Source organism: Drosophila rhopaloa, unplaced genomic scaffold, assembly GCF_018152115.1.
Source record: "Drosophila rhopaloa isolate 14029-0021.01 unplaced genomic scaffold, ASM1815211v1 contig_2, whole genome shotgun sequence".
NCBI lineage: Eukaryota > Metazoa > Arthropoda > Insecta > Diptera > Drosophilidae > Drosophila > Drosophila rhopaloa.
In genome coordinates this window covers 23,694,146-23,716,475 of record NW_025335083.1, presented here as the reverse complement: position 1 = coordinate 23,716,475, position 22,330 = coordinate 23,694,146, and the positions used below count along the sequence as shown (strand labels likewise).

General features: G+C 41.5%; 4 protein-coding genes across 12 annotated transcripts in view; 2 read left to right on the top strand and 2 right to left on the bottom strand.

Moving 5' to 3' along the window:
• The window catches only part of LOC108039442, a 55,789-nt gene extending 41,958 nt beyond the window's left edge, over positions 1-13,831 (top strand). For 7 of the 9 annotated variants that reach the window (XM_044460426.1, XM_044460425.1, XM_044460427.1 and 4 more), the window contains 8 exons: positions 6,484-6,693; positions 7,147-8,097; positions 8,748-9,095; positions 9,567-10,249; positions 10,956-11,094; positions 11,805-11,929; positions 12,145-12,540; positions 13,538-13,831. In XM_044460426.1, the coding sequence (XP_044316361.1) occupies positions 6,502-6,693; positions 7,147-8,097; positions 8,748-9,095; positions 9,567-10,249; positions 10,956-11,094; positions 11,805-11,929; positions 12,145-12,540; positions 13,538-13,667 (2,964 nt within the window). In that variant the 5' untranslated portion in view covers positions 6,484-6,501 and the 3' untranslated portion in view covers positions 13,668-13,831. The remainder of the gene's footprint in view (positions 1-6,483; positions 6,694-7,146; positions 8,098-8,747; positions 9,096-9,566; positions 10,250-10,955; positions 11,095-11,804; positions 11,930-12,144; positions 12,541-13,537) is intronic. The other 2 variants (XM_044460428.1, XM_044460429.1) reach the window with 2 other exon arrangements.
• Positions 41-18,550, bottom strand: LOC108039443 (rab3 GTPase-activating protein catalytic subunit). The gene is made up of 5 exons (XM_044460430.1): positions 17,161-18,550; positions 16,635-16,807; positions 1,193-1,722; positions 905-1,134; positions 41-839 (listed from the first exon to the last, which is right to left on the bottom strand). The coding sequence occupies exons 1-5, from the start codon at positions 18,475-18,477 to the stop codon at positions 339-341; spliced, it is 2,751 nt and encodes a 916-aa protein (XP_044316365.1). The 5' UTR covers positions 18,478-18,550; the 3' UTR covers positions 41-338.
• A 282-nt stretch (positions 18,551-18,832) lies between these two features.
• Positions 18,833-19,710, top strand: LOC108039444 (myb/SANT-like DNA-binding domain-containing protein 4). The gene is made up of 2 exons (XM_044459410.1): positions 18,833-19,184; positions 19,243-19,710. The coding sequence occupies exons 1-2, from the start codon at positions 18,857-18,859 to the stop codon at positions 19,659-19,661; spliced, it is 747 nt and encodes a 248-aa protein (XP_044315345.1). The 5' UTR covers positions 18,833-18,856; the 3' UTR covers positions 19,662-19,710.
• A 363-nt stretch (positions 19,711-20,073) lies between these two features.
• LOC108039445 (cytochrome b-c1 complex subunit Rieske, mitochondrial) lies at positions 20,074-21,933 on the bottom strand. Its single transcript, XM_017116463.2, has 3 exons — positions 21,749-21,933; positions 20,624-21,003; positions 20,074-20,397 (listed from the first exon to the last, which is right to left on the bottom strand). Exons 1-3 carry the CDS (start codon positions 21,840-21,842, stop codon positions 20,179-20,181), a joined length of 693 nt encoding a protein of 230 aa, XP_016971952.1. The 5' UTR covers positions 21,843-21,933; the 3' UTR covers positions 20,074-20,178.
• Positions 21,934-22,330: the final 397 nt, after the last annotated feature.

Here is a 22,330-nt window from a genome sequence, read left to right as displayed (position 1 = left end):
CGATTCTCCAAAAAGGTTAACTAGAAAGGATGTTCTCAAATTAAGTTGATTAATTGCATTTTTTATTTTCTTCATATAGCACCAATAACACCAATTTGAGTAGCATAATAAATTATTCATTCTAATATTATTTTATAATATTTAAATATTTTTTGTGCTGCCTGGAGTTTTAAGAAGCAAATGCATGTCTTTTCCAAATAGTTCTATTCAAAACCGTAATGGTTTCTATTTTGATTCATCGTTCAGTTTACTAAGCATTATTCTTGTCCTGATTTGCTCTTCAATGATTAAATCCGTTAAAAGATAACATTTATCACTTACACAATAGTTTCCCATTCTTAAACAAAAGCTGTACTTTCGGTAAAAGCTCCACAAAGTCTCAGTTTCTCGCCGGTGACAATGGCCCTCATAAACTGCGGACCCAAGTACAATCCCTTCTCTGTGCTATTCGTATCGCCATCCAGTCTGATAATATAATCCTTGCTAATCAGCCGATCAGCCATATCCTGCTCCAGCTTGGGTATGAGTACATCGTATAAAGTGCCATCTCCAGCTGCCGTCAGTCTTCGATTTACAATTGTGCAACAATTCTCATTGCGAAGGATTTCCTCGAACTGAAGTTTAACTTGGCGAAGAGAGCTCTTTTTTGGATATCCCGAAAGCCGTTCGAAGCATTTGAATTGGTAGAAGCGACGTTCCAGTTCAGCCAAGTCATCTAGTAATGGTTTTATTGGGGGAAGTTGATCAGAATGTGAGCGTGACAGTCGACACAAATCGGTGAGAAGTCGCTCGATCTGTGAGCAAAATAAATCCTCTACGTCGGCATTGCTTAGAATGTCCTGTAAGAACAATGTTTAAGGAATTTGTAAATAAAGATTTCCTGAAAGAGTTTAAAAATACTTACTATAAGTTTCAATATAGACGAATGTAGTAAGGGAACTATGGTCAGATTGTAGATCTCGTGCATTTTACGGGTCTCCATATAGTGAAGTACCTTTAAAGCTTCGTTGGTGTCATCGAATAGTCTTTTCTGTCTGGTTATAGGAACCGCTTGGGCCTGTTCCCAGACTTTCTGCCAGGTATTGCCCTCAGTAGTCATTCTTACGCTTAACTGATGTTTCACCTCACCCAATTCTGAAAGAAAATGTAGCACATTGATTAAGAGTTTCTAGGTAAGATTAATATCCCCTACCATCAGTGACCTCCTCCCAATCTTTGGGACTGTACCAGCGAATAAAGTCCTCCATTATGCCCCTGGGATTGGCGGCCTTAAAGGCTTCCATGTCGGATAGCAACGAAGTGCACATCATTTGGGTGGTCAAGCCGGAACCGGGTCCCAATTTCAGCATGACCTCGGCATCGTCCTGCAGCTGATCTTCGGTTTTTGGCACAGGTTCCTGGGTCTGTGGGACATATATATACTCCTCCGGTTCCTCCAGCAATCGCTCATTGTTTAAACGGCTCAGTCGACCCTCGGGTTTTAGGCTAAGAACTGCCTTCGTGGGAGCACCAGAACCGGCAGTCAGATCATCGCAGTCGAAGAACTCGCCCTCGTCCTCCTCGTCGTCCTCCTCCTCTTCGGAACTGACTTTTCTCACCATCCCCTCAGATTTTAGTTTGCTATTCGCCTCCCGTTGCACGCGACGTTTCACGCAAACGTTGAGCATCTGCAGCTTTTGGTGGAGGAGGCAGGTGCGCGTGTCGGGAAAGCCAGCGGAAACTCTGGGGAAATTCAGAGGAATTAGAAGTGTTAGCATGTTGAGAGCACAAGCAGGGGTGTTGATACATACACCTAATTAATTAGACTTATGTTGTTCTGACGCGATTTATTCGCTTTAATTGATTTCATTAAGTATTTTTTTTTAATATTTAAGTATATCGTATTTCTTCTCTAATCCCAACTAAAACTAGCTTTTTGTTACGTTATTAAGCCTAGTCTACATTTATTTGACGTCTGTCTGATGAATTCTATGACCTTATCATATTTATTATCTTATAAAAAGAAGAAGTTTAAGTCCTTACACATATCATATCGTATCATCTTATTATTATAATATTTTCAGTGAGCTTCAGAGTTCACTTCTTCTGCGAATCACAGTCTTCATCTTGGGCATTATGCGTTTAAGATTTCATCTGCGTCTTAATCGTTTCAACCTTTTCATGGCTGTCTTGCCATGCCCTCACCTGGGCCAAATCATCCTCCGCCTCGCGGGCATATCAGTCACATTCTTTGGGGCAATCTCAGTCAGCTTCTTGACAATAAACCCGACAAAGGCGACAAACGCCAAGCTGCTATGCATACATCAGGGTAAAACTATGCGACTGTATACCCCGCCTGCTCAACCAATTGATATTCACGCTCATCATGGCTGTCAACGCGTGCGTGGCCCTATGGTCTTGCATAGCCAATGAGTCCCGTCCCGAAGTGGAGGTGACTCAGTCGAAAGAGTTCGCTGAACCCTGGGAGTGGAGTGTAGAGTGTGGAGTGTGGAGTGGGTACTTGGGCTGCATTGGACAAGGGGAAGTGAGTTATTTGGACCACGACAGCGGATGTTGGCCAACCCGAAAACGGAAAAGGGAGCTCCCCTCCGAAAAAAGGGAGCCTCGGAGCTGCTGCACTTGGCATTTGCATAAAAGTTGCCTTATTAGTGGCTGCGTGGACAGCTGCGGGGAAGGAGCAGCTGCTTAAAAGGTTTTTAAAGTGGCTAAAATTGCACTCAACAAGGCAGCAGGAGACCGGAGCTAGCTGACAAATGGCTCTTGGCTTTTATTGACCTAATGCTGGCCACTTGATAATGCCCACTCTCCTCGACACTTTCGTTTTAGCTGCAATGAAATAAAAACATCGTATGTTCTCCAAGTCATTAGTTCTATGTCTATGTTTTCCGGCATCACCATTTTCATCTAGTACAATAAACTAGCCCGTATTACGTTTATTTTTGTGTGGCAGACATAATAGTTTGGGCGACTTTCATGGCCAGAAGGATAAGCTGCGGTTAAATGGAAATTGTTTTTTGGCCTCCCAACGAAAGTGAGTTCGCAAAAAACTAGAATGTTTAAGTGTACATTTTAGCTAGCTAGGATTTTCAAAGAATTTATTGGATAATTCAAGCAGCTTGTGGTAAGGCAATCTAGAGGATTCGATTTAATATTTGCTTATATAAAATAAACTTTTCAATCATATCAAATGGCCATTTGACTTTTCAATGTTCAACACACTACCTCAATCTCGACCCTCTTTGAATATTCCTAAATACCTTTATAGAACCTTTTCAGCACCAAGGGAAAAGTTAATTCTCCCCTCAAAATACAAAATTAATATGCCCCAAAAAAGCGTTCAAACTTCATTGGTCGAAGCTCAAACAGCAACCCAGTTTTTTCTCTGTCGGTCACAATTTAATTCCTGTGGCTAAGCTGACCCAAAAGATTATCAACCTACGCACTCACACCTAGCCACTCACTCCAACCCAAAAACCAACCAGTTCTATATATAATCCCATCTATATATAAACTTTTCAGTTGACAACTTTTCCCACAAGAGCGAAAAAAAAGCAAATTCACTTTTTCCAACCTCAGAAATTCTAATCCACTTAAATGCTTAACAGCATTATGTGACCTTAAGCCCAGACACCCATGGTCGCCCCAAATCCACGCCCACAAGAAGTATGCCCGGCTTTTGTTAAATAAAACTTCAATTAAAACATTTTTGTGCCTAGAGGTGTGTGATGGGAGCAGAAGATTGCCCAACTTGGCCCGAAAGGCAGGTGGATAACAAAAAATCTAGCAAAACAAAAACAGAAAGAAAAAATTAACCGCTGGACCATTGTCTAAAAATGCAAATTTGCCAAGCCACCGACCACCAAATAAAAAAAAAAAGAGTGAATAATTATGCGGCCACAACAAAAGAAACAACCACTGAGTGAGTGGGATAGAAAAATCATTTGCACCTTTCAAGTTTTCGGGTGGGAAAACAAAAAGTTGCAATTTTGGTAAATACCCTGGGGAAGAGTTGAAAAATGCCAGAATAAAATGTTAAAGGATCAAAAGCTGTTGTTCCAAACTTGAAACTTAAACACAATTAAAATAATAATTGAAAACTTATTTTTTGCTTAAGCCGTTTTTAATAAGGAAAAATAAAAAACATTTAACAAAGTTTTAGAAATGTATTTTCATTTTTTAAGCTTGCTAATATTTTTGTTATTTTAAATACAAATACATTTTGAAGAACAATCAATTTTGTATTTTTAAAGGGTATTTAAATAAACCGAACTTTTAAAAATATAAATTTTTTTAATTTCTTTTTTTGCTGCCCAACTGTACCCGATTCGTTTTTCATTTATTCACTCAGTCAGTGCTGCAGTTCTTCCTTTGTTTTCCCGCTGCAATTTTCGCACTTTTCGCGCATTAAAAAATTTAGTGATGCAATTAATACGCAGAAGAAAAACAACAAAAGGCGACTCGGCGCGAATAAAAGAAAGGGAATAAAATGGTGCAAGAATTTTTTAATTAAATTTGTGGCCAGACAGTTGAGTGAGAAATGAGAAATGAGAAGCGAGCATAGGGCATAAAGAGAAAGAGCTGGAAAAAGTGGGGAGTGCACAGTGGAGCTTGAAATATTTTTCTGCCTCCACCTCCTTTTTATCCGATTTAGCCACGTAATGCAATTTATAAGTTGAATTAAGGAAGAGACAACCCAACAAAAACCCAAAATGCCATGAAAAATGAAGTCAGGCGCAACGGACAATTGAAACATCAGCCTCGGCAGGGGAAGTATCTTTCGGATTCAGGGAGGCGTGACACAGCTGCCGAGATGAAGAAAAAACTATCAATCAAAAGACAAAATGTTGATTATTATTTGGGATGCAGCGAAGCGTGCAGTTTAATTATTATTCTGCGGTTTATCTGGGAGCCGCAGAGGAGCGATAAAGTGGACGGGGTACTTTAATTTGCATTCGAGAGAAATCTCCACAAACTTTGCTTTGATTTGAAATTATACAGGAAATTTGTACAAGTAAATTGGATTGTTTAATTGATTAGGGCACGAATTGCAGCATTAGTTTACTGATGAGATTATTCAACTTGAATGACTAATAGTTTTTTTCACAATTGAAAGACATTTAAAAAAAGTTTTGTTTAATGATTTTATTTATGGTTACAATACAATTAAATTAACAAAATGTTGCTTACCCATTATTTTAAATCAAAATCTATTAATCTTTATATTTAATCTTTATCTAGATTGATTTGCTTTAAAAAAATAACCGAAAGTCCATTCACCTGTTCTTCTTCCTCCTTCAAAATTTCTGCTTGAAATCACATAATAGAACAATGATCTGCGAGAATAAAAAATTGTCTCAAACAATAACAACCGAAAAAGGGAGAAAGGCGGCGAAAACTGTGTGTCATCATAACTCATGATTATGCAAAAAGGTCAACAGCTTCTTTGCTGACCCTTAAGTTACTAGCCAATGTTTGCATTGTTGTCGAAAAAGGGGGTAAAGGGGGTCAAAGTGGGGGGTTAAAGGGGGTCAAAAGCCTACTGGTTAAGCAGTGAAAAGGGGGAAATATCACGTGCTTGGCTTTTTTATGACTCGGTCAAATTAAATTAAACGCCTAACAAAAAGCTGCGCCGCGTAACACTTTTTATTTTTTTTGCGTTTGGCGGTTGGTCCTTTGAAAGAGTCCAGAGACCCAAAAGGGATGCAAAGGATTAACTTTCGCTACGTCTTGCTTTTCATCCTGGCATCCTCGTTTTTATGCCCATTTTATGGCCTAAAGGAGGAGCGAGAAAAGTGACTGGGAACTGAAGCACCTCGTTTGACAGGCGCAGCCAGGCAGACGGGCAAATTAATCAAAACTAAACTGCCCCAAGGATAACGAGGAAGGGGCTCTCCTTTCACGCACTGTTTGTTGTCTAACGAGCATGAAAATGAAATTGAAAGTAGCCTGCCAAAACTGATTGATAAAGCTTGCCCACTTGCACTTCCCATGAGGAGAAAAAAGATGCTGTATTTTGCTATTAAAATACTTTTATATCTCTTTTTCGCTATTAAAATTTCGTTCAGAAAATCTGTTGTCTTGAAATCATTCTTATATTTCTTTTATAGAAATATTTTAGTCTTAAAACTTGTAGATTTAAATATTTACTATCATTTGATAATAACAAATTAAATTGTAATCCTAACTAAATAATAATTCATTGCCAGAAAAATATTTCGAAATTATTGCGAAATAATAATATTGGGAATGGGGTTATTATTTTTCTCTGTGCACTTCCTGTCTTATACATTTACCTCAATCCCAAGTGTTGACCAACTGACCAATGGAAGATACTAGAAAATAGGGAAGGAGATTTGCCTGCCAGGCGACAGTATTAATTGGGTAATTTATGGCCCGACTGGCCCAGACAACCTTCACTTTTTCATTGAGCCCCGAGATTCACTCTCTCTAACTGAAACGCTGTCTTCTTCCATTTATTTGCAGCTCTATGCCGGCACCAAGATGAGACCAGGCCGAACGACAAAAGCAACAACAGCAGCGACCACGCCCCTGCTCCTGCTACTCCCACTAATCCTGGGAAATGTCCACTTGGCCCACGCCCAGTGTCCTTGGCAGAGGGATGTGCCCGACCTGCAGACGAGCTGCATCTGCGCCTACAACTTGGGCAGGGAGCTGTCCGTGCAATGTGATCAGGTGAGATTTGGCAAATGGATATCGATTTCATGTTCGATATTAATGAATTCTGGGAGCATCTAGGGCCTTGATTAAATTGATTTCATTTACATTGGAAAGTCAAATCAAGAACTTCTTCAATAATAATACCTATTGACAACCATTTTTAGATTTACCAATTAAATATAAGTGTTGATGTTCTGTTAGCATCATTAGAAATGACCACATAAAGAACTATAATTTAAATTTACTCTTTTACTACTACTTGTATACAAAAGTAAATTTAATATACTCAAAATTGCTTAATCTTAACTATGATTAAATTAATTAAAAAACTGGTTAAACACGTGCATCTTGATTTGTACATATTAAATTTTTGATAAATCTTTAGTACTGACAAATCTTAGGCATTTTAACCTAATAACTAAAAATAGCTTCTAAGATTTTTTTTATTAAACTGTAAACCTTTTTCAGGTGGATTTCCCGCAACTCCTGGAAGCGATGAACACTCATGCCAGGCTGAAACCCGTGGACTTGCTGTACGTAAACAACTCCACGATTGTGGAGCTGCCAGAGGCCATTTTCAGCAATTTGAGCCTGCACAATGTGCAGCTCTCAAGTTGTGGAATTCAGAGGATTGCGAGGGGTGCCTTCAAGGGCCAGGAGTCAGTGCTGCGGAACCTCAATCTGCAGGATAATCTCCTAGCCGATGTGCCAGTTGAGGCGCTAAAGGTGCTGGGCAAGCTGAACCTGCTGGATCTGTCCAAAAATCAGCTCAGCCAAATACCCGACGATGCCTTTGTGGGTCTGACAAAGCTCTCCACGCTCAAACTGAACGACAACAATGTAACCCTGGCAAGCAATGCATTCAGGGGACTGGAACCGAGTCTCAAGAACCTGAATCTGAAGGGAACCAAACAGCGAAAGGTGCCGGAAAGTATTAGGGGACTAAAGAGTCTGGCCTTCCTCGATCTCTCACAGAATGGCATCAAAGAGCTGCCAGGTTCGGGTGGAATTCGAGTTTTCGATGGTCTGGATGCACTGACAGCCTTGAATTTGGAAAGGAATCTCATCCAGAGCATCGGCGAAACGGCATTCGCGGGAGTGCGAAAAACATTGAGTTCGCTGAGTTTGCTCAACAACCTGCTGGCCGAATTTCCCATCGGAGCGGTCCACTCGCTGAAGGAACTGCGAGTCCTGGACATTGGCTTCAATCTGCTGACCACTCTGCCGGAGGCCGCCTTCCGGGGCAATCCCGGAATCACGCTGCTGGCCCTGGACGGAAATCCCCTGAGCAGCGTGCCCGAAGGCGCCTTCTCCCATCTGAACGCCACCCTGCGAGGACTTTCGCTCGGAGGCCGATTCCTCCACTGCGACTGCAAGCTGCGATGGGTGGCCGAGTGGATTCGCAACGGCGACTTGCAGGTGAGTGGATCCACAGATCCGGGGTACAGATTCAAGCATCTGGGGTGCCACTTTAATTATTTTCAACTTAGGAATTATATTCAGTTTTTATTAGCTTTATAAACCGAAAAATGGGAACGTGTTTTATTTACAAACAAAAGATAATGAATTGGCAATTTAATTTAAAATGTTTGGTTTGAAGATTTAAATACAATACTATAAGTAATTATAGATTGTTAAATGCCCCACAAAGTATGACTTCTTTTTAACTTTATACTTCCATTGCAAATGTTATTAACTTGTAACGAAACCAAAATATTTATTGAAAACGAAATATATTCACAGCTTTAGTGATTATTTTCATAAAGTATGTAAATAAAAATTTAGTTTTATTAATATACTAAAGCAAATATATTCCCTCTTATAAATAAATACAGTCCCCTATTGTAATTCAACCCATTTTTAGTTTGAAGATTAAATTACATTCCCCTATTTCAATAAAAATATTTACAACACATAAATTTACAAGTTGGAACCCCTATTTGTCGAAGGACTTTAGTTGCGCTGATAAAACCTGTTGTCAAATGGCGCACTTCCGATTGGATCTTTTGCAAACTCGCTAACGTTGTTTCATTGACTTTGGCAACTGTGTTTGGCTTTCCTCTCCCCAGGTAACATCACGCGAACGGAATCCGCAGTTCTGTGGCACCCCACCACGTTTCCGGGACCGGGGCTTCTACTCAATTCAGCCCGAGGAGCTGAGTTGTCCGGACATTGCCGATGCCGCCCTGCGAGGACCCGTTGGCCTGGCCGACAACCTGAAGCCAACTCTGTCCTCGTCGCCCGACTCCGTGGAATATGAGACGGGTACGGGCACGGAAACGGGGACGGGTACAGTGGGCACTGGCACGGCAGCCTCTGCTCCGGTGACCAGCAGTGTGAGCAGCTCCACTTCGACAACGACACCCACAACAACGACCACGACAACCACACCAGAACCAACAACCAAACGGAGCACGGTGAGTGGGCAGGTGATAAAACAGGTATAAAACACGATGGGATCGTTAAGTTAAAAATTGGGGGGAAAATAAAATAAAAACCCGGGGAAAGTATATCATGGCGGCATAAAGTGTCCGAACATTGGCGGTTCCTCAGCGACACTTTGTCAAATAAAACATGAGTGAATCATGTTACTCATACTTTTTTAAGGTAATAAATTAAAGTTCAATGTTTAAATGTTGCTTTTGAAATCTTATATAATTTGAGAAAAAGGTTAAACAAATTGAATTAAGTTTTAAGTATAAAAACAATTAAAAGAAATTTTAATTTGTAACACCAAAGTTTAAATTAAACATTAAAGCTGACTTTAAACTGTGAATTAGACATAAAAAATTCAAATTTCATACTATAAAAATGATTGTAAGCAGAAAAGATACAAAAAATCCAGATGTATCAATAAGACCTTTTCTATATTTTTATCTCCCCAACAGACTCGTCCACCGACCAAGTCAACTGCAAGTACATCGGCCACCACAGCCTCGCCAGCAACGAATCTCTCGGTGAATGGAACGGGCACAGTGCAGGCCACCTCCATCACCACGAGCAGCAGCTCCTCCTCCTCCTCGTCCTCTTCGTCTACGGGCCATGGGAATGGCAAGCAGGCGCCAGGATGGCGCCAAGGAGTGACCAATGGCAATGGCAATAGTGGAGGAGCAGGTGGCCTCCACAAGCCGCAGAGGCCACCACTTGTCCTGGGTTATCCACCGCAACGGGGAACTCGAATCGACGATGCCAACGAGGTGCAGGTGAAGCACGCCTTCCGGCAGGACAGTTCCGTGATCATCCAGTGGGATTCGGACACGGCCAACATCCTGGGATTCCGAGTGGTCTATCGTCTGTTTGGCGAGAAGGCCTTCAAACAGGGTCCGCCATTGGAAGCCAGCGAAAGGGAGTTCAAGATCAAGAATGTCCCGGCCCAGGAATGCATCATCGTGTGCGTCATCTCGCTGGAGGAGCTCCATGTGACCCCGGAAACAGTTCCCTACCAGCAGTGCCGCGAAGTGCGGACTGTCGCCTCGCAGGCCTCCAACATGGACAAGATTACGATTGCGGCCAGTGCGGCCATTTGTGGCACCATTATTGTGGCCGTGATTGTGTTCATCGCTGCTAGCAGGTGGGTTTCCCCAGTTACTCCTACTGCTCCTTTCATTGTGCCTTCCAAAAGTTATGGCCAGCAACTGAGCCACCGACAAAGCCAATGCCTGTGCAAAGTGGCTGCCTGATTTATCGCAGGTCCTTAAGTCATTGCCACTTTTCTACACAGTCTATTTTCGCCCTATCGCACTGCGTAGAATTTGTTACGCTTTATGCTCTGCATAGTATCTACACACTTCATCATCTTCAAGGGCTAGCCCCATTGTACTCTATTAAAGGATATTGTAATTTGTATTGCTTGTTTATTGTGAGCTAGCCTTGGGTTATCCAACGAACAAGACAAATTCGTTAAATATCCAAGAAAAAGCTTTTTAGAAATAGTTTACATATGCCACCACAAAGTTAATTAAATCGGTAATATAAATTTATGTTATTATATGTAGGTTTTATACACCTTCGCTTTATTGAAAAAACATCATATTTAAATGCAACACATCTCAAATATTATAAAAAGATTTCCTTTAAAGTTTTTTCTTAGAACTTACCTAAATTTTTTGAACAGAACATTTTTTTTCTTTTTATATCAAACCAAAAAAGTTTGGTAAAGGATTGAAAAAATCCTGTTCTCCAATTGTTACAATTTAAATGATGCAATTAACTATTTGGCAAGGGTGTTTAGGCCCCCATTTCGTAGCTAAACTCATCCTTTTCCCCAATTTTTGCAGACGTTCCCGCAAACTTCAGAACAGCCAGCAAAAGAGTCCGCTGCCAATTGGAGGTCTGCCCGTTAATTGCTGCGGTCCGACCGGTTCACCGGGACCACTTGGCTCCATTGCAACGCTATCGGCATTTAACAATCACAAGGTGAGTTGCCCCAGACACCCCGCACGCCCCCCTTGGCCTGGCTTAACTTGCGGAGGAGCTTGCCAAGAAATTGTTGCCACTTCTGGCTCCCGGCTGGCTGGCTAACTATATAAATGGCTGACTGTCTGACTGGCTGACTGGCTGTCCGGATTGTCAGATTGTCGGAATGTATCTGGGAATGGGTGACTGTGGATGGTTAGACCATGACTACGGGAAATTGGCAGCGCTGCGATTTGATGACTGTTGATTGTATTTATGGGGGACAACAAATTAAATGGAGCGAGGCATAGATAAATACTGCGAGTGCAAAAAGTGTTTCAGATTTGCAATCTTCTCATTACTTTTTTGGCAAGGCTGCTATTGCACCAAATTTTAAAGTATATTTGGCGATAAGTGGAATAAGGTGGGGAAAATTCTTAATTAAGCCTGGGATTAGAAAGTTTATTAATTTAAACGAAGTGTTATTTAAAGTGACTTAAGAAAGATGATGAAGAGAAAGAAAAGTGTAAGGATTAAGGTAATGGAATTGTTTGTTCTAACTGCCACATGAAATGCAATTTTATATATTTTTAACTACAAATAAGTTAAAATAAATAAGAAATGATTATTTATAAACTGAAATTAGAACAAGTTAAAATTGGAAATCTCAGGCGGAAATTTTTTAAATTCCTGACGTTTTCCTAATGATTTTATGATCTTTCTTCTTTCAGGAATGGGATCAAGTGTCAGCGTACAGTGGTCGCTCGATACCTAGGCCGCGTATCTATCCTGTGGAACAGCCTGACGATATGCGAAGCCACTTCTCCGGAATGCCCGGCAAGGTGGGCAAGTCAAGGTGAGTCAGCCCCCTTTTTTGTGAGTTTTTTAGCCTTCAGCAATCGAACCTTTGCTTGCCCTACATTCCGAGCTTGCTGCATTTTTTCCAAAAAGCCTTCTCGTTTGTTTTCGTTATTATTTATTTACTTCGTTCGTTTGTTTCATTGTTTAATTTTGCATCACACACACACACGCACCCACCATGCAACACACAACACACACACACGAATGCAGTAGATCCCTGGCGGATGGACAGTCGCAGCACAGTTTTTCGAATAATTCGCATCGCGGCTATTTGGGCAGTGCCTTCCCCTCGAACTTGGTGAACTCCCGGCCGGAATTGCGACAATCGCGGCAATCCCTGGCCGCCGCCTCGGAGCGAATGTCCCGGGCTTCGTATGCGGGATCCATTCACGGGGGCGGAAACGGAGGAGGCGGTGGCCTTGGCGGCAACGGAGGAGGAGGAGGAGGAGGCGGCCTCCCGGTGAGCAGCCTGATGGCCATGAGCGGCATGGTCGGCGGCGGCGGACCGGCGAGCATCGCCTCCAGCGCCCGAAGATCGCGACCGCGTTCCAGATCACGCGAACAGCTGAACGCCACCCACATACATAACCATCGACCGGGAAGTCGGTAAGTAGAATATCTCACACACACAAGAAAAAAATGGAAACCATAAAAACAAATTAAGCCGCAGACAAACTAATTAAAGCCAATCCGCACCCACTCAAAATCTCACACTCTGTGATATTTTACTACGAAAAGGTGCTTATCGCGGATCACAAATCACACATCCTAAATTACACTTTCAATTCTTTCTTTTATGTTACTCGATTTCGACTTTTGCGTTGAAAGTTTCTTAATTCATTGGTTTATTTTTATGGCTTTCCGTTGGTCATTAATTTAATTAGCTTTTTTATGAATGGGGAGGGACTTTGATTTATTGGAGACTGTCTGAAAATTCTCAATGTCAAATTTAACTACTAATGATGATTTCTTTTCGTGGGAAAAAATACAAGTATTTAATTATATTTCGTTGATTTAATGATTTATTTTATTTAATTTTTTGTAGGTATTTAATGCTTTTTAAGTAATAAAATACAAAATGTGGGGTTTCTGGCACATTTCTAACATTTATTTATAGCTATAGATTTATAGCTATAAAAACCGATTAATTAAAGATATTTATTGATCTAATTAACATTAATTGCCATTTCTATTTAACAACTCGATCCAATAAATGACCCCATTCATTTGCTAACTTTTCGAACCTCGAACCAAAACACTTTCGAACAACTTCCTCGCTGAGCTTTATTTTCAGTTGCCTTGATTGGCAACTATCCATCGCCGCAATCAAATCAAACTTTCATTCATGTACAAAATTCTGTAACTACATTGTATACATGCATTCCTTTCACCACTAACCCAAAGACCCCCCCTCCACCCCTGTGTACGCCACCCCTCTGTATAAATTTCCACTGATTCCATTAATTTTAATTGCGTTTCGCTTGGTTTCAAGCATTTTTACTGCACAAAATCCATTGGGCAATGCGTTAGTGTTGCACTGGTGAATATCTGATATAATCGATACAAACAAGTAAACTGGTAAACTGGTACAATGCAATTGCAGATACTCGCAGGCGGGATCGACGCACACGCTGAACAACTACTGCGACACATCGGACAATTGGACGGATCACGACATGGACATCTACATGGCCCGCAATCCGACGACGCGGAACGGTTTAGTGCCATTATGAGGGCGACTTACGTTGTCCTGATATTTCAATGTTGTATTAAACTGGGACGGCATCTTCTGACAATATCTGACGCCGGCCATTGAGGGGCAGGAGGGCAGGGGGCATGGTCGGCGTCAGCGGCAGCAACAGCAGCGTCAGCAGCAACAGCAACACCAACAGCAACATCAGCAGCTGCAACAGCAACTGCAACATCAGCAGCAACATCAGCCTGCGCAGCATTTGAGGAATGAGCGACATCAACAACGACATAGAAACAATCAGCAATTGGAGCAGCCATATCAGCCAGCACAGCAGCAACATCAACGATTACACTACTATATGCCGCAGACACAACGCTGCACCTCGCCCCCCGATGTGGTGCCCCGCGCAGCCAATTTCCATAATAGCAATACCACTACTACTGACAACAGCAACATCGCCAGCAACAGCAACAGCAACCAGCAGCAACAATCGCCGCTGGCCGCGTTGACAGCAACGCTGGAAGATGCAACAGCAACATCATCCACAGAGGCATTTGCAACGGCAGCAGCAACATCAGCAAGTGGCATTGTTGTCGAGAACTATTTTAACGAATATGAACGTCAGGAAATCATTTATCATCATCCCACTAGCAACAGCAGCAGCAACAGCAACAGCACCAGCACGGCAGCAACACGCCAACTACCCCGCAGCAATGCCTTCCGTTTACAGTTACCCGCAATGGCAACGGCAACGACTAACAATATTTTATATAATATCAGTAATAACCATGATGCAACCGGCAACATCGGCAATTATAAGGCGCATACGTTTAGTGATAGCTGTAATTGTACATGTAATTGTAGTCTAAGCGAGGAGGAGCAGCAGGATGTGGCCACTGTGACAGCAGCAGCAGCAGCAGAAGCAGCAATTCGAGTGGAGGACGAGGAGCAGACCAACTCATCCTTGGCGGGCAGCACCTCGGTGTCAAGCATAGAACAAGTGCACCGGCAGGAGGAAGAGGAGCAGGAAATGTCCTTGTCTCTGAACTTGACATTGGCTGACACTGGGGAGGCAGAAGAAACAAAATCAGCAGACACATCTGCAGACAGGGCCAAGCCTTGAGTGGAGCTACTTCAGGCTGCTACTGTTGTCACTGGGGCCTCTCAGAATCTGCATAATGCATAACAATTGCACGGCAGAACGTTAAAGTGTAACACAGAAAAATAGATATTTTTATATGCTGTTTAGAGTGCAATAAATACAACTTTCCCTAGTTCTTTTTGCAATTAGTTGAACAGATATAATGTTGAGCAATCAAAGAACTACAACTTAAGTCAATATGGTACTAATTATACTTAATAGCTATTAAAACTGATTAACTAATGTTTAGCGTGTAAGGAGGCAAGGTCGTTTTAATGCTGGGATAGACAGGCATAGAAGTCGCTGAGAGAGCACAAAAAGCAATATGTAAATAAATTAGAAAGAGCAAAAACCAGTCCTATAAGATGTAATTTACACATACTGCAAGTTTTAAAAGATTCAATACGTTTATGAACTAAATAACCAGTTTGTAATAGGTCAAATCAATATTTCACATACTTTAAAGCATTCCCAAAACATTCTCTAGTCTGGGCCTTTTATCATTTTTTCAATTCATTTATATTTCTCTCTATGTTTGTCTATCCCAGCCTTAAGCTGATTACCCATTTCAGTAGTTTTTGAGCCAACCAAACCATTTTACTGCCTGAACAGTTTTAATTTAACTCATATTGAAGTCCGTTTCAGTTCGAAATCGATTTTAAGTTTCGACTTGTTTCACTTCGTTTTGTACAGAAGCTTCAATTGAAACATTTGCGTGCTAAGTTCTTTCTTATGTTTATGATTTCTACCTTTTAGTGAGATTTTAATAAAAACAAATATATTAAAAATGTTTCGTTTTCGTTTTATTTTTATTTTGTTGGCTTGCATTATGTTTGCTTGTTGGTCGAGCACCTGTACATCGTTGTATATAGAAATTCGTAGGCTTAAGCGTTTGAAACGATTTCAGTTTTAGCCTTATCATTATCAGTATCATTATCGTGGGAGGGACGAGTCCGGATAAACAGTCCGGACGAGTTCGGGCGAAACACAGTTGACAGTTAACAATATTTAGTGCCCGTGGGCCGGATTTCCTTCGAAGTCCACAACACGCCCATGTCTGGCACTAGATACTTAGTGAAGTAAGCTAATATCTATCTATATTTACTCTGTACTCTATCCCTAAGGAAATCAGTTATAGACAAGGCTTTGAGCATTAGAACAGTAAGCACAATTTAGGTGGAAAACGGGAGCAATTATTTAGAACAAACAGTAAACAAATATTCCAATAAAACGTAGGCAATAAATTCGATGAAATTCCGTTAAATGTTTCACTTGTAAAGCAAGCAAAGGAAAAGTAGAGGAACAAATATCCGAAATTAAAATAAGAAACCTTAAATCAAATTTAGTGTTAAGCAATTACAACTTAATTAAACTGCCTTAGCACATTGATAACGATGAAGAACAACAAAACGAAAGCACGTGCTTAAATTTAGTTTAGCTGCACTTGAAAAACACAAAAGAAGAGATGGGCATTTAATATTATATTATCGGTGACACCAAAACTGCCAGCCAACAAAAAAATACTTATATCTTAAACTGGAGGAAGGAATCGTAGAGGAAGTCCTTCAAAAATGCTCATCTCAAGCGTCACACTGAAAACGAAGACACCAACCGATTTTGAGGAAGATAACACCACCAACCCAAAACAGTTAGACTTATAGTACACGATCCCATAATAAATGTGCGTTATATTGTTAAATAAAAATCAAATTCAAATGTTAACTTTGCGGCTTCACAGATTAGCAAACTAAATTTACTAGAAAATTTACGAAAAGTTCTGTTTTTGGTTTTTAGTTCGTACGCATCAAGTTTCAAATAAAGCATATTTTTGTTACTATTCGTGGGGTGATATTGTGTTTTACTCACCCTGGAACTGTTAAGGAATTATCCCACAATAATCGAAGTTGGCGGGTGAAGGCCGCCCACACTTGTGCCATGCCCTCTACGCTGCCCAAGTGGGCGTGGCAGGTGGCCAAAAGACAACTGAGACGGCAAACCAAAGAATTGGGAACGGCGCTCTTGATTCTCATGGGATCGAACTGAAAAGGAGTACAAATTCATCGTGAAATAAAGTTGAACTTTAAACTTTTTAGAATTTTAATAAATAACAATTATAATTGCCATTGTTTGGATTTACAAATTTGAATACCAAAAAAAATATACAATAAAATTATTTTGCAAGTCACTTGTTAGTAAAGGTTATATTTCAACCAAACCACAAAGTTATGTTAATTTTGCTAACTACATCCAAAAGTAGACAATTGGTCAATTTAAGACTTCAATAATAGTATTCACTAGAAAATCTATAAGAAACATAAAATACTTATAATATTGGTCGGATAAGTTCAAGGTTTGGGTAAGTTATGATCTCTATTATCTAGTCTAAACTCACCTTATCCTTGAAGCTCTTTTTGGCGTAGGGAAACAGCGCCATTTCTGGATGCATGTCGGGGAAGAGATAGGCCAAAAGTTCGCTCAACTCGCTTTCAGTCATGGGACCTGGCAATCGTTTGGTTAACCCCGCCTGTGAGGGCAACTCGTAAGGGCGATCTCTGCGCGTGGTGAGCTTGTGTTCCGTGATTCGATCCAAAGGATTAGATCCTGCTTCAGCTCCGCTGCTAGTGCCCGAGAAATTTCTGCCCACAAAGGACTCCAGGGATCTAGTAACTCCGGCCACATGCTGATAATCCCGCAGGCAGCAGGATAGATATGATGAGGCCTCAACCGAGAGGTAAATCTTGCCGAGCGGAGCTTTGGAGGGCACAAAATCTGTTCTCTGCTCGCTGTCGAAGGCCACGTGTTCGGATAACTCCGGCCAGGTGTAAACCAGATAGATTTCCGTGCAGGACTCAGGTGTGTAGCCATGTGGTAAGGCATAGAACTGTTGAAGTTCCAGTGGCGAAACCTCGCCGTCGACCACAATGTCCTCAGAGCTGAGACCACGATCAAAGGGCACATACATGGGCATGCGGATGCGCATGGTGTCCAGAGCATAGGTGGTGCAAACAGAGATCATGGCCGCCTGGGAGTACGACGTGGGTACCTTTTCCCTGAACAAAGTGAGCAGACCCATCAGAAACCGACACTCGGACGGGGCCTTCTCCAGTCCTATGAGCCTGAAATTGGTCCTCAAACCAGGAGCTAAGGCCACGCCCGTGTAGAAGTTCCATTTGGGATCGTAGATCTGCACAAAGATGGGAACCACGCTCTGAACTTCAGCGGATACCACGGCCACGGCACTGAGAAAGAAATTGAACTCCGAGGTGGACTTCATGTAGTTGAGATTGGGATTCACGGGATGCAGGACGATAAAGCGTCTGAGGCCGTAGATCCTGGCCAGGATGTGCAGATCCTGGGAACTTCTGATGGGAGGACCAAAGCTATTTTCATTCGATATGAGGTCATGATGGCAATTGGTGCGCTGCAGGCAGGGATTCTCCGTGATCTCCTCCTTGGTTAGTTCCTCATCTTCTAGGATGGCCTGATGGTACTCCACTTCTATGCCATTTTTAAGCATGTCCAACGTTTCCATCTCCACTTTCCACTTGCAACGAAAGATTTCCTCAGATTTGAGACTCCTGCCCACGTCAGATTCAGCGCAGTCCCATTTCTGCAGGATTTCGCCGAGTTGGGCGTTGAATACCTCCCAATCGGAATCCGCACTGAAGTTTTCCCGGTAAAACTCACTGTCGTCGATTTCCTCGGCCATTATTAAGGGTTTTAAATTCAATATCAATATCAACAAAACACAACAAACTAAAATCGCAGACAACAATGGACTGGGCTGCCAGACCTTTTGCTTATCAGCTGATGGCTAGGCCACCCTGGATTAAGTGTTGAGAAGTGCAAAATTTGTTTTTTGTATTTTATTTAAAAAGGTTTAAGACAAGATTTAATAACATTTATTCAGTAATTTGTATATAGTTCAATTAGTTCAATTAAACAGTTTAAACAGTTATCTTTCATAATATACCAATGTGTAGTTGCCTTTTTTAAGTTTTCCATCCCTGCAAAAACTGCAAAGGGTGGCAACGCCACACAACCAGCTGGTTTTTGTTTGTGGACTTAGTTTATATTTAGTATTTACCATGATTGGAAATAGCAAGAGATCTCGTGCGAAAAACTTCACCATGGGGGAGGAATTGATACTGGAATATCTGATCCTGCAGCACAAGGATGTGATCAGCACGCAGAAAAGCGGGGCGGACGTTTGGCGGCGAAAAAAAGACGCCTGGAAGCAGATCGCCGCAGATTTTGCAGTTCAATCCGGAATTGGTCGTCCATGGCAGGCTTTACGTGAAAAACACATAAATTCGCAGCGGTTAAAGCGACTAAAGATGCCAATGAAACGGAAAACCACGGGCTGTCCATTTCAGCAGTCTCATCGATCAGTGGAGCTGTTAAATGTGAAGAAAGTAAGACACTGGCTTGGAGGAATAAAGCTTTGCTTTTGACTGATAACTTAAATCCCTAGGTAGCACCGACTTCGATCCAGAATATGAACACCAGAACACTTTAAGCAACACCTCCAGCGAACCTCAGTTCGAGCAGGACAACTCAAACCATTCAATTTCAAAAATTAATGTTAGATCAGTCCATGAACTAAGAAAAGAAGAGGCCTCAAACGACCTCATAGATGAAAAATTGAATTTACTAAAAGCCCAACAGGCTTACTATCGAAATCAGAACTCCAGGGCAGCCGAGCAGCACGAAGTTGAGATGGAATTGCAGAGAACCGAACTCGAACAGCGGAAGATCGAGCTTGAGAGGTACAAACTGGAATTGGAGAGGTATCAGGTGGAGCTGCAGGGAACACGCCTGAAAAACCAACTGCTCGAAATGGAGATCCTGGAGCGACAAGGAAGGATTAAGGAAAGCGATGGGACTTCTTAAATAGGTACTACATAACTTTCTAATAAGGTAGCTAAATAACTAAACGTTGGATTATATGTAAATTCATAAGCTTGACATTTGATTCATTGCGATCCTTTTTTTCATAAAATCCAATGAAGACTTTATCAAAAATAAAGATCGCTGTGAACTAAATGTTTAGAATATGATTTTACGTATAATCATATTTAAACAACTCAAATTAATATAGGTTCTTTAATTTGGAATTAAAACTGTTAGGGTTATCACTTCAAATTTAAGATTTACAGGTTTTATTATGACGGGAATATTTAAATTTTCATGAATCTTAAAATCTGATTCCACTTTCTAAAATGTTGAACTACATTTTAACTGTTGCACATCTCCATTGTCCTTTACTAAGATTTATCCCTTCTCAATTCGAATGAATGTTTCATTTATGCTCAGCCGTTTTGTTTGGTAGTTTTTATTAATTTACATCGATCCATTCACTATGTAGTTCTGGGGCTTAAACGATAACAACGCTACGGGTGTTGCTCCTCTAGCCGACAATGAGGAGGCCCTCGTTGGGGAACTCGTGGGTGGGCACCTCCAGATTGAGGGGCGCCGGTCCCTTGCGGATTCGTCCAGAGGCGTCGTAGTGGGAGCCGTGGCAGGGGCAATAGTAGCCACCCCAGTCACCGGCATTCGCAATGGGCACACAGCCCAGATGCGTGCACACACCGATGACCACGAGCCATTCGGGCTTGATCACACGTTGCTAAATGAGATTAAAAGGTTTCATTTTAGTAAATTATCATAGTTTTCGTAAAGGAAATAGAGAAGGTAGATTTGTACTATTGGGTTTTCTTAAAGCTTTTAGGAAGCTTACACTCTATTTCTAGACCTAGCAATGTTACTTTCATTTAAGTACATGAAAATAGCATTTACTCTAGATGGATATTACCAATTTTCCAATACAAATCGACCCACTCTATGGTACCTACATCATCGGTTTCCGGGTCGCGCAGTGTGGATGTGGCCACTCCTCGCTCGGTCTCGATTTCCGCGGAGGTACGGTGGCGGATGAAGAGAGGCTTTCCGCGCCACTTGAACGTCACCGACTTGCCCTCGGGGATGTCGGCCAGCTTGATCTCGATCTTGGCCATGGCCAAAACTTCGGCGGAGGCGCTCATCGATCCAATGAAGGTGTTGACCAGACCCTTGGCCGCATAGGCACCGCCCACAGCTCCAGCTCCCACGAGCAAGTAGGAGAAGGCCTTGCGCTCCTCAGCGGTCTCGTTGCGGCGACGGCTGTCCTTCACGGAGTCCCGTCGGTACGCCGAGAAGTCCGGCACCTGCAGATCGGTGTGTGCCTGGCGGTTAGCTGGAACACATGAGGAAACTATTAGATATGTTATAAAGTTTTGGAGGAGTTTTCTTGGTTTTCCTTCTGCACCTTTTGATTTGATTTCAAAGTGGATGTGTAACGTTAGAAATAATAACTCTAATACCGAGTTTGTATCGACTATCCTTAAGATTTTGTGGAAGGCAGTTAAATAGGTTCAAAGGTAAATATTATTTATATTTACTGGTAATTTTACCTTTTGTCAACATAACTTTTTTCAAATCAACTGCAATTGGTTTGTTTTTCAAGATAATTGAATGACACTAGGCCTAGTCTAGTTAAACTAGATTGTAAACAATATAGACTAAGTTTGATCAACATAAAAATACTATATCCTATAACTTCCTCAGGATTAATCCTCGTAAATGGGTTATGCCCATTAGTGGTTTTTAAAGATATGTTTACAAAACTTCACAGAGTAGTGTTATTAATCTGCGAGATTCTATATCCCAAGTTGGATCAGATTCGCATGTCTTTAGCCCATAGTTTTGATGAGATTGTTTGGAGGGTTTGAAACTCCTGCTGATTGTTGTTATTGTGCGAGGTTATGTTGAAATTACGTAAGGAAATTTGCCAAATCTCCTTGACGCTGACTGCAAATCGAATCCTGGTCGCCTTTCATAGCTTTTGGCCCAGTTAAGTGCGGTTTTTCCTGCTCCAATCGTTATGTAATGGTTGTGTTTTTCGCTGGCACCTCCTCAGAATCCACCTCGCAGAATCTTACCCATGGAATTCACGGCCACTCCGCTCGCCTTCAGTCCCGTGGAGAGGACCTGGGCTCCGCCCCGGACGTAGGCACGCGACACGACGTTCATCATTTTGTATGTTTTCCTTTAAATTTAAATGATCACGTATAGTTTCCTGTCGAAAATTTCGACGTTCGTCGCTGTCTAGAGGTGGAATAACATCGATGCTCACATCGATACCATCGATTTTTTCAAAACATCGGTGATATCGGAGTTATCGATGTTTTTCCCTTACTAACACTGTTGAGTAAGTCATCCATCGATAACATGGATGTCTCCGCTACCGGTTGTTGTCTCTGCTAAGGTTGCTAATATCAATGATGTCCCACCTCTAGAAAATGGAGTAAGTCCCGCTAACAGTGGTGTAAGTCACCGCTAATATTGCTCACTGACAAAAGCTGGTAGATATTCCATTATCACCGGATGGGCAACCTTTTCATAACGGTTCTGATTGAAATTCAATTTAATTTTTAAAAATCCAAAATAAAAAATGAATTAAATATTTATTTTTAATAAAACAATAAACTAGATCAATGCCCTAAGTCCAACTCTTTGGTTTA

What these genes read in the sequence shown, in the direction of transcription:
- LOC108039443 (XM_044460430.1), bottom strand. Translation starts at nt 18,477, where the DNA reads ATGGCCGAGGAAATCGACGACAGTGAGTTTTACCGGGAAAACTTCAGT. An exon ending in AAAAGAGCTTCAAGGATAAG is followed by an intron (nt 16,808 to 17,160) that starts GTGAGTTTAGAC and finishes ACTCCTTTTCAG; the next exon opens with TTCGATCCCATGAGAATCAA. An exon ending in AATTCCTTAACAGTTCCAGG is followed by an intron (nt 1,723 to 16,634) that starts GTGAGTAAAACA and finishes GAATTTCCCCAG; the next exon opens with AGTTTCCGCTGGCTTTCCCG.
- LOC108039444 (XM_044459410.1), top strand. Translation starts at nt 18,857, where the DNA reads ATGATTGGAAATAGCAAGAGATCTCGTGCGAAAAACTTCACCATGGGG. An exon ending in GCTGTTAAATGTGAAGAAAG is followed by an intron (nt 19,185 to 19,242) that starts TAAGACACTGGC and finishes TTAAATCCCTAG; the next exon opens with GTAGCACCGACTTCGATCCA.
- LOC108039445 (XM_017116463.2), bottom strand. Translation starts at nt 21,842, where the DNA reads ATGATGAACGTCGTGTCGCGTGCCTACGTCCGGGGCGGAGCCCAGGTC. An exon ending in AGTGGCCGTGAATTCCATGG is followed by an intron (nt 21,004 to 21,748) that starts GTAAGATTCTGC and finishes CATGTGTTCCAG; the next exon opens with CTAACCGCCAGGCACACACC. An exon ending in GCGACCCGGAAACCGATGAT is followed by an intron (nt 20,398 to 20,623) that starts GTAGGTACCATA and finishes AATCTCATTTAG; the next exon opens with CAACGTGTGATCAAGCCCGA.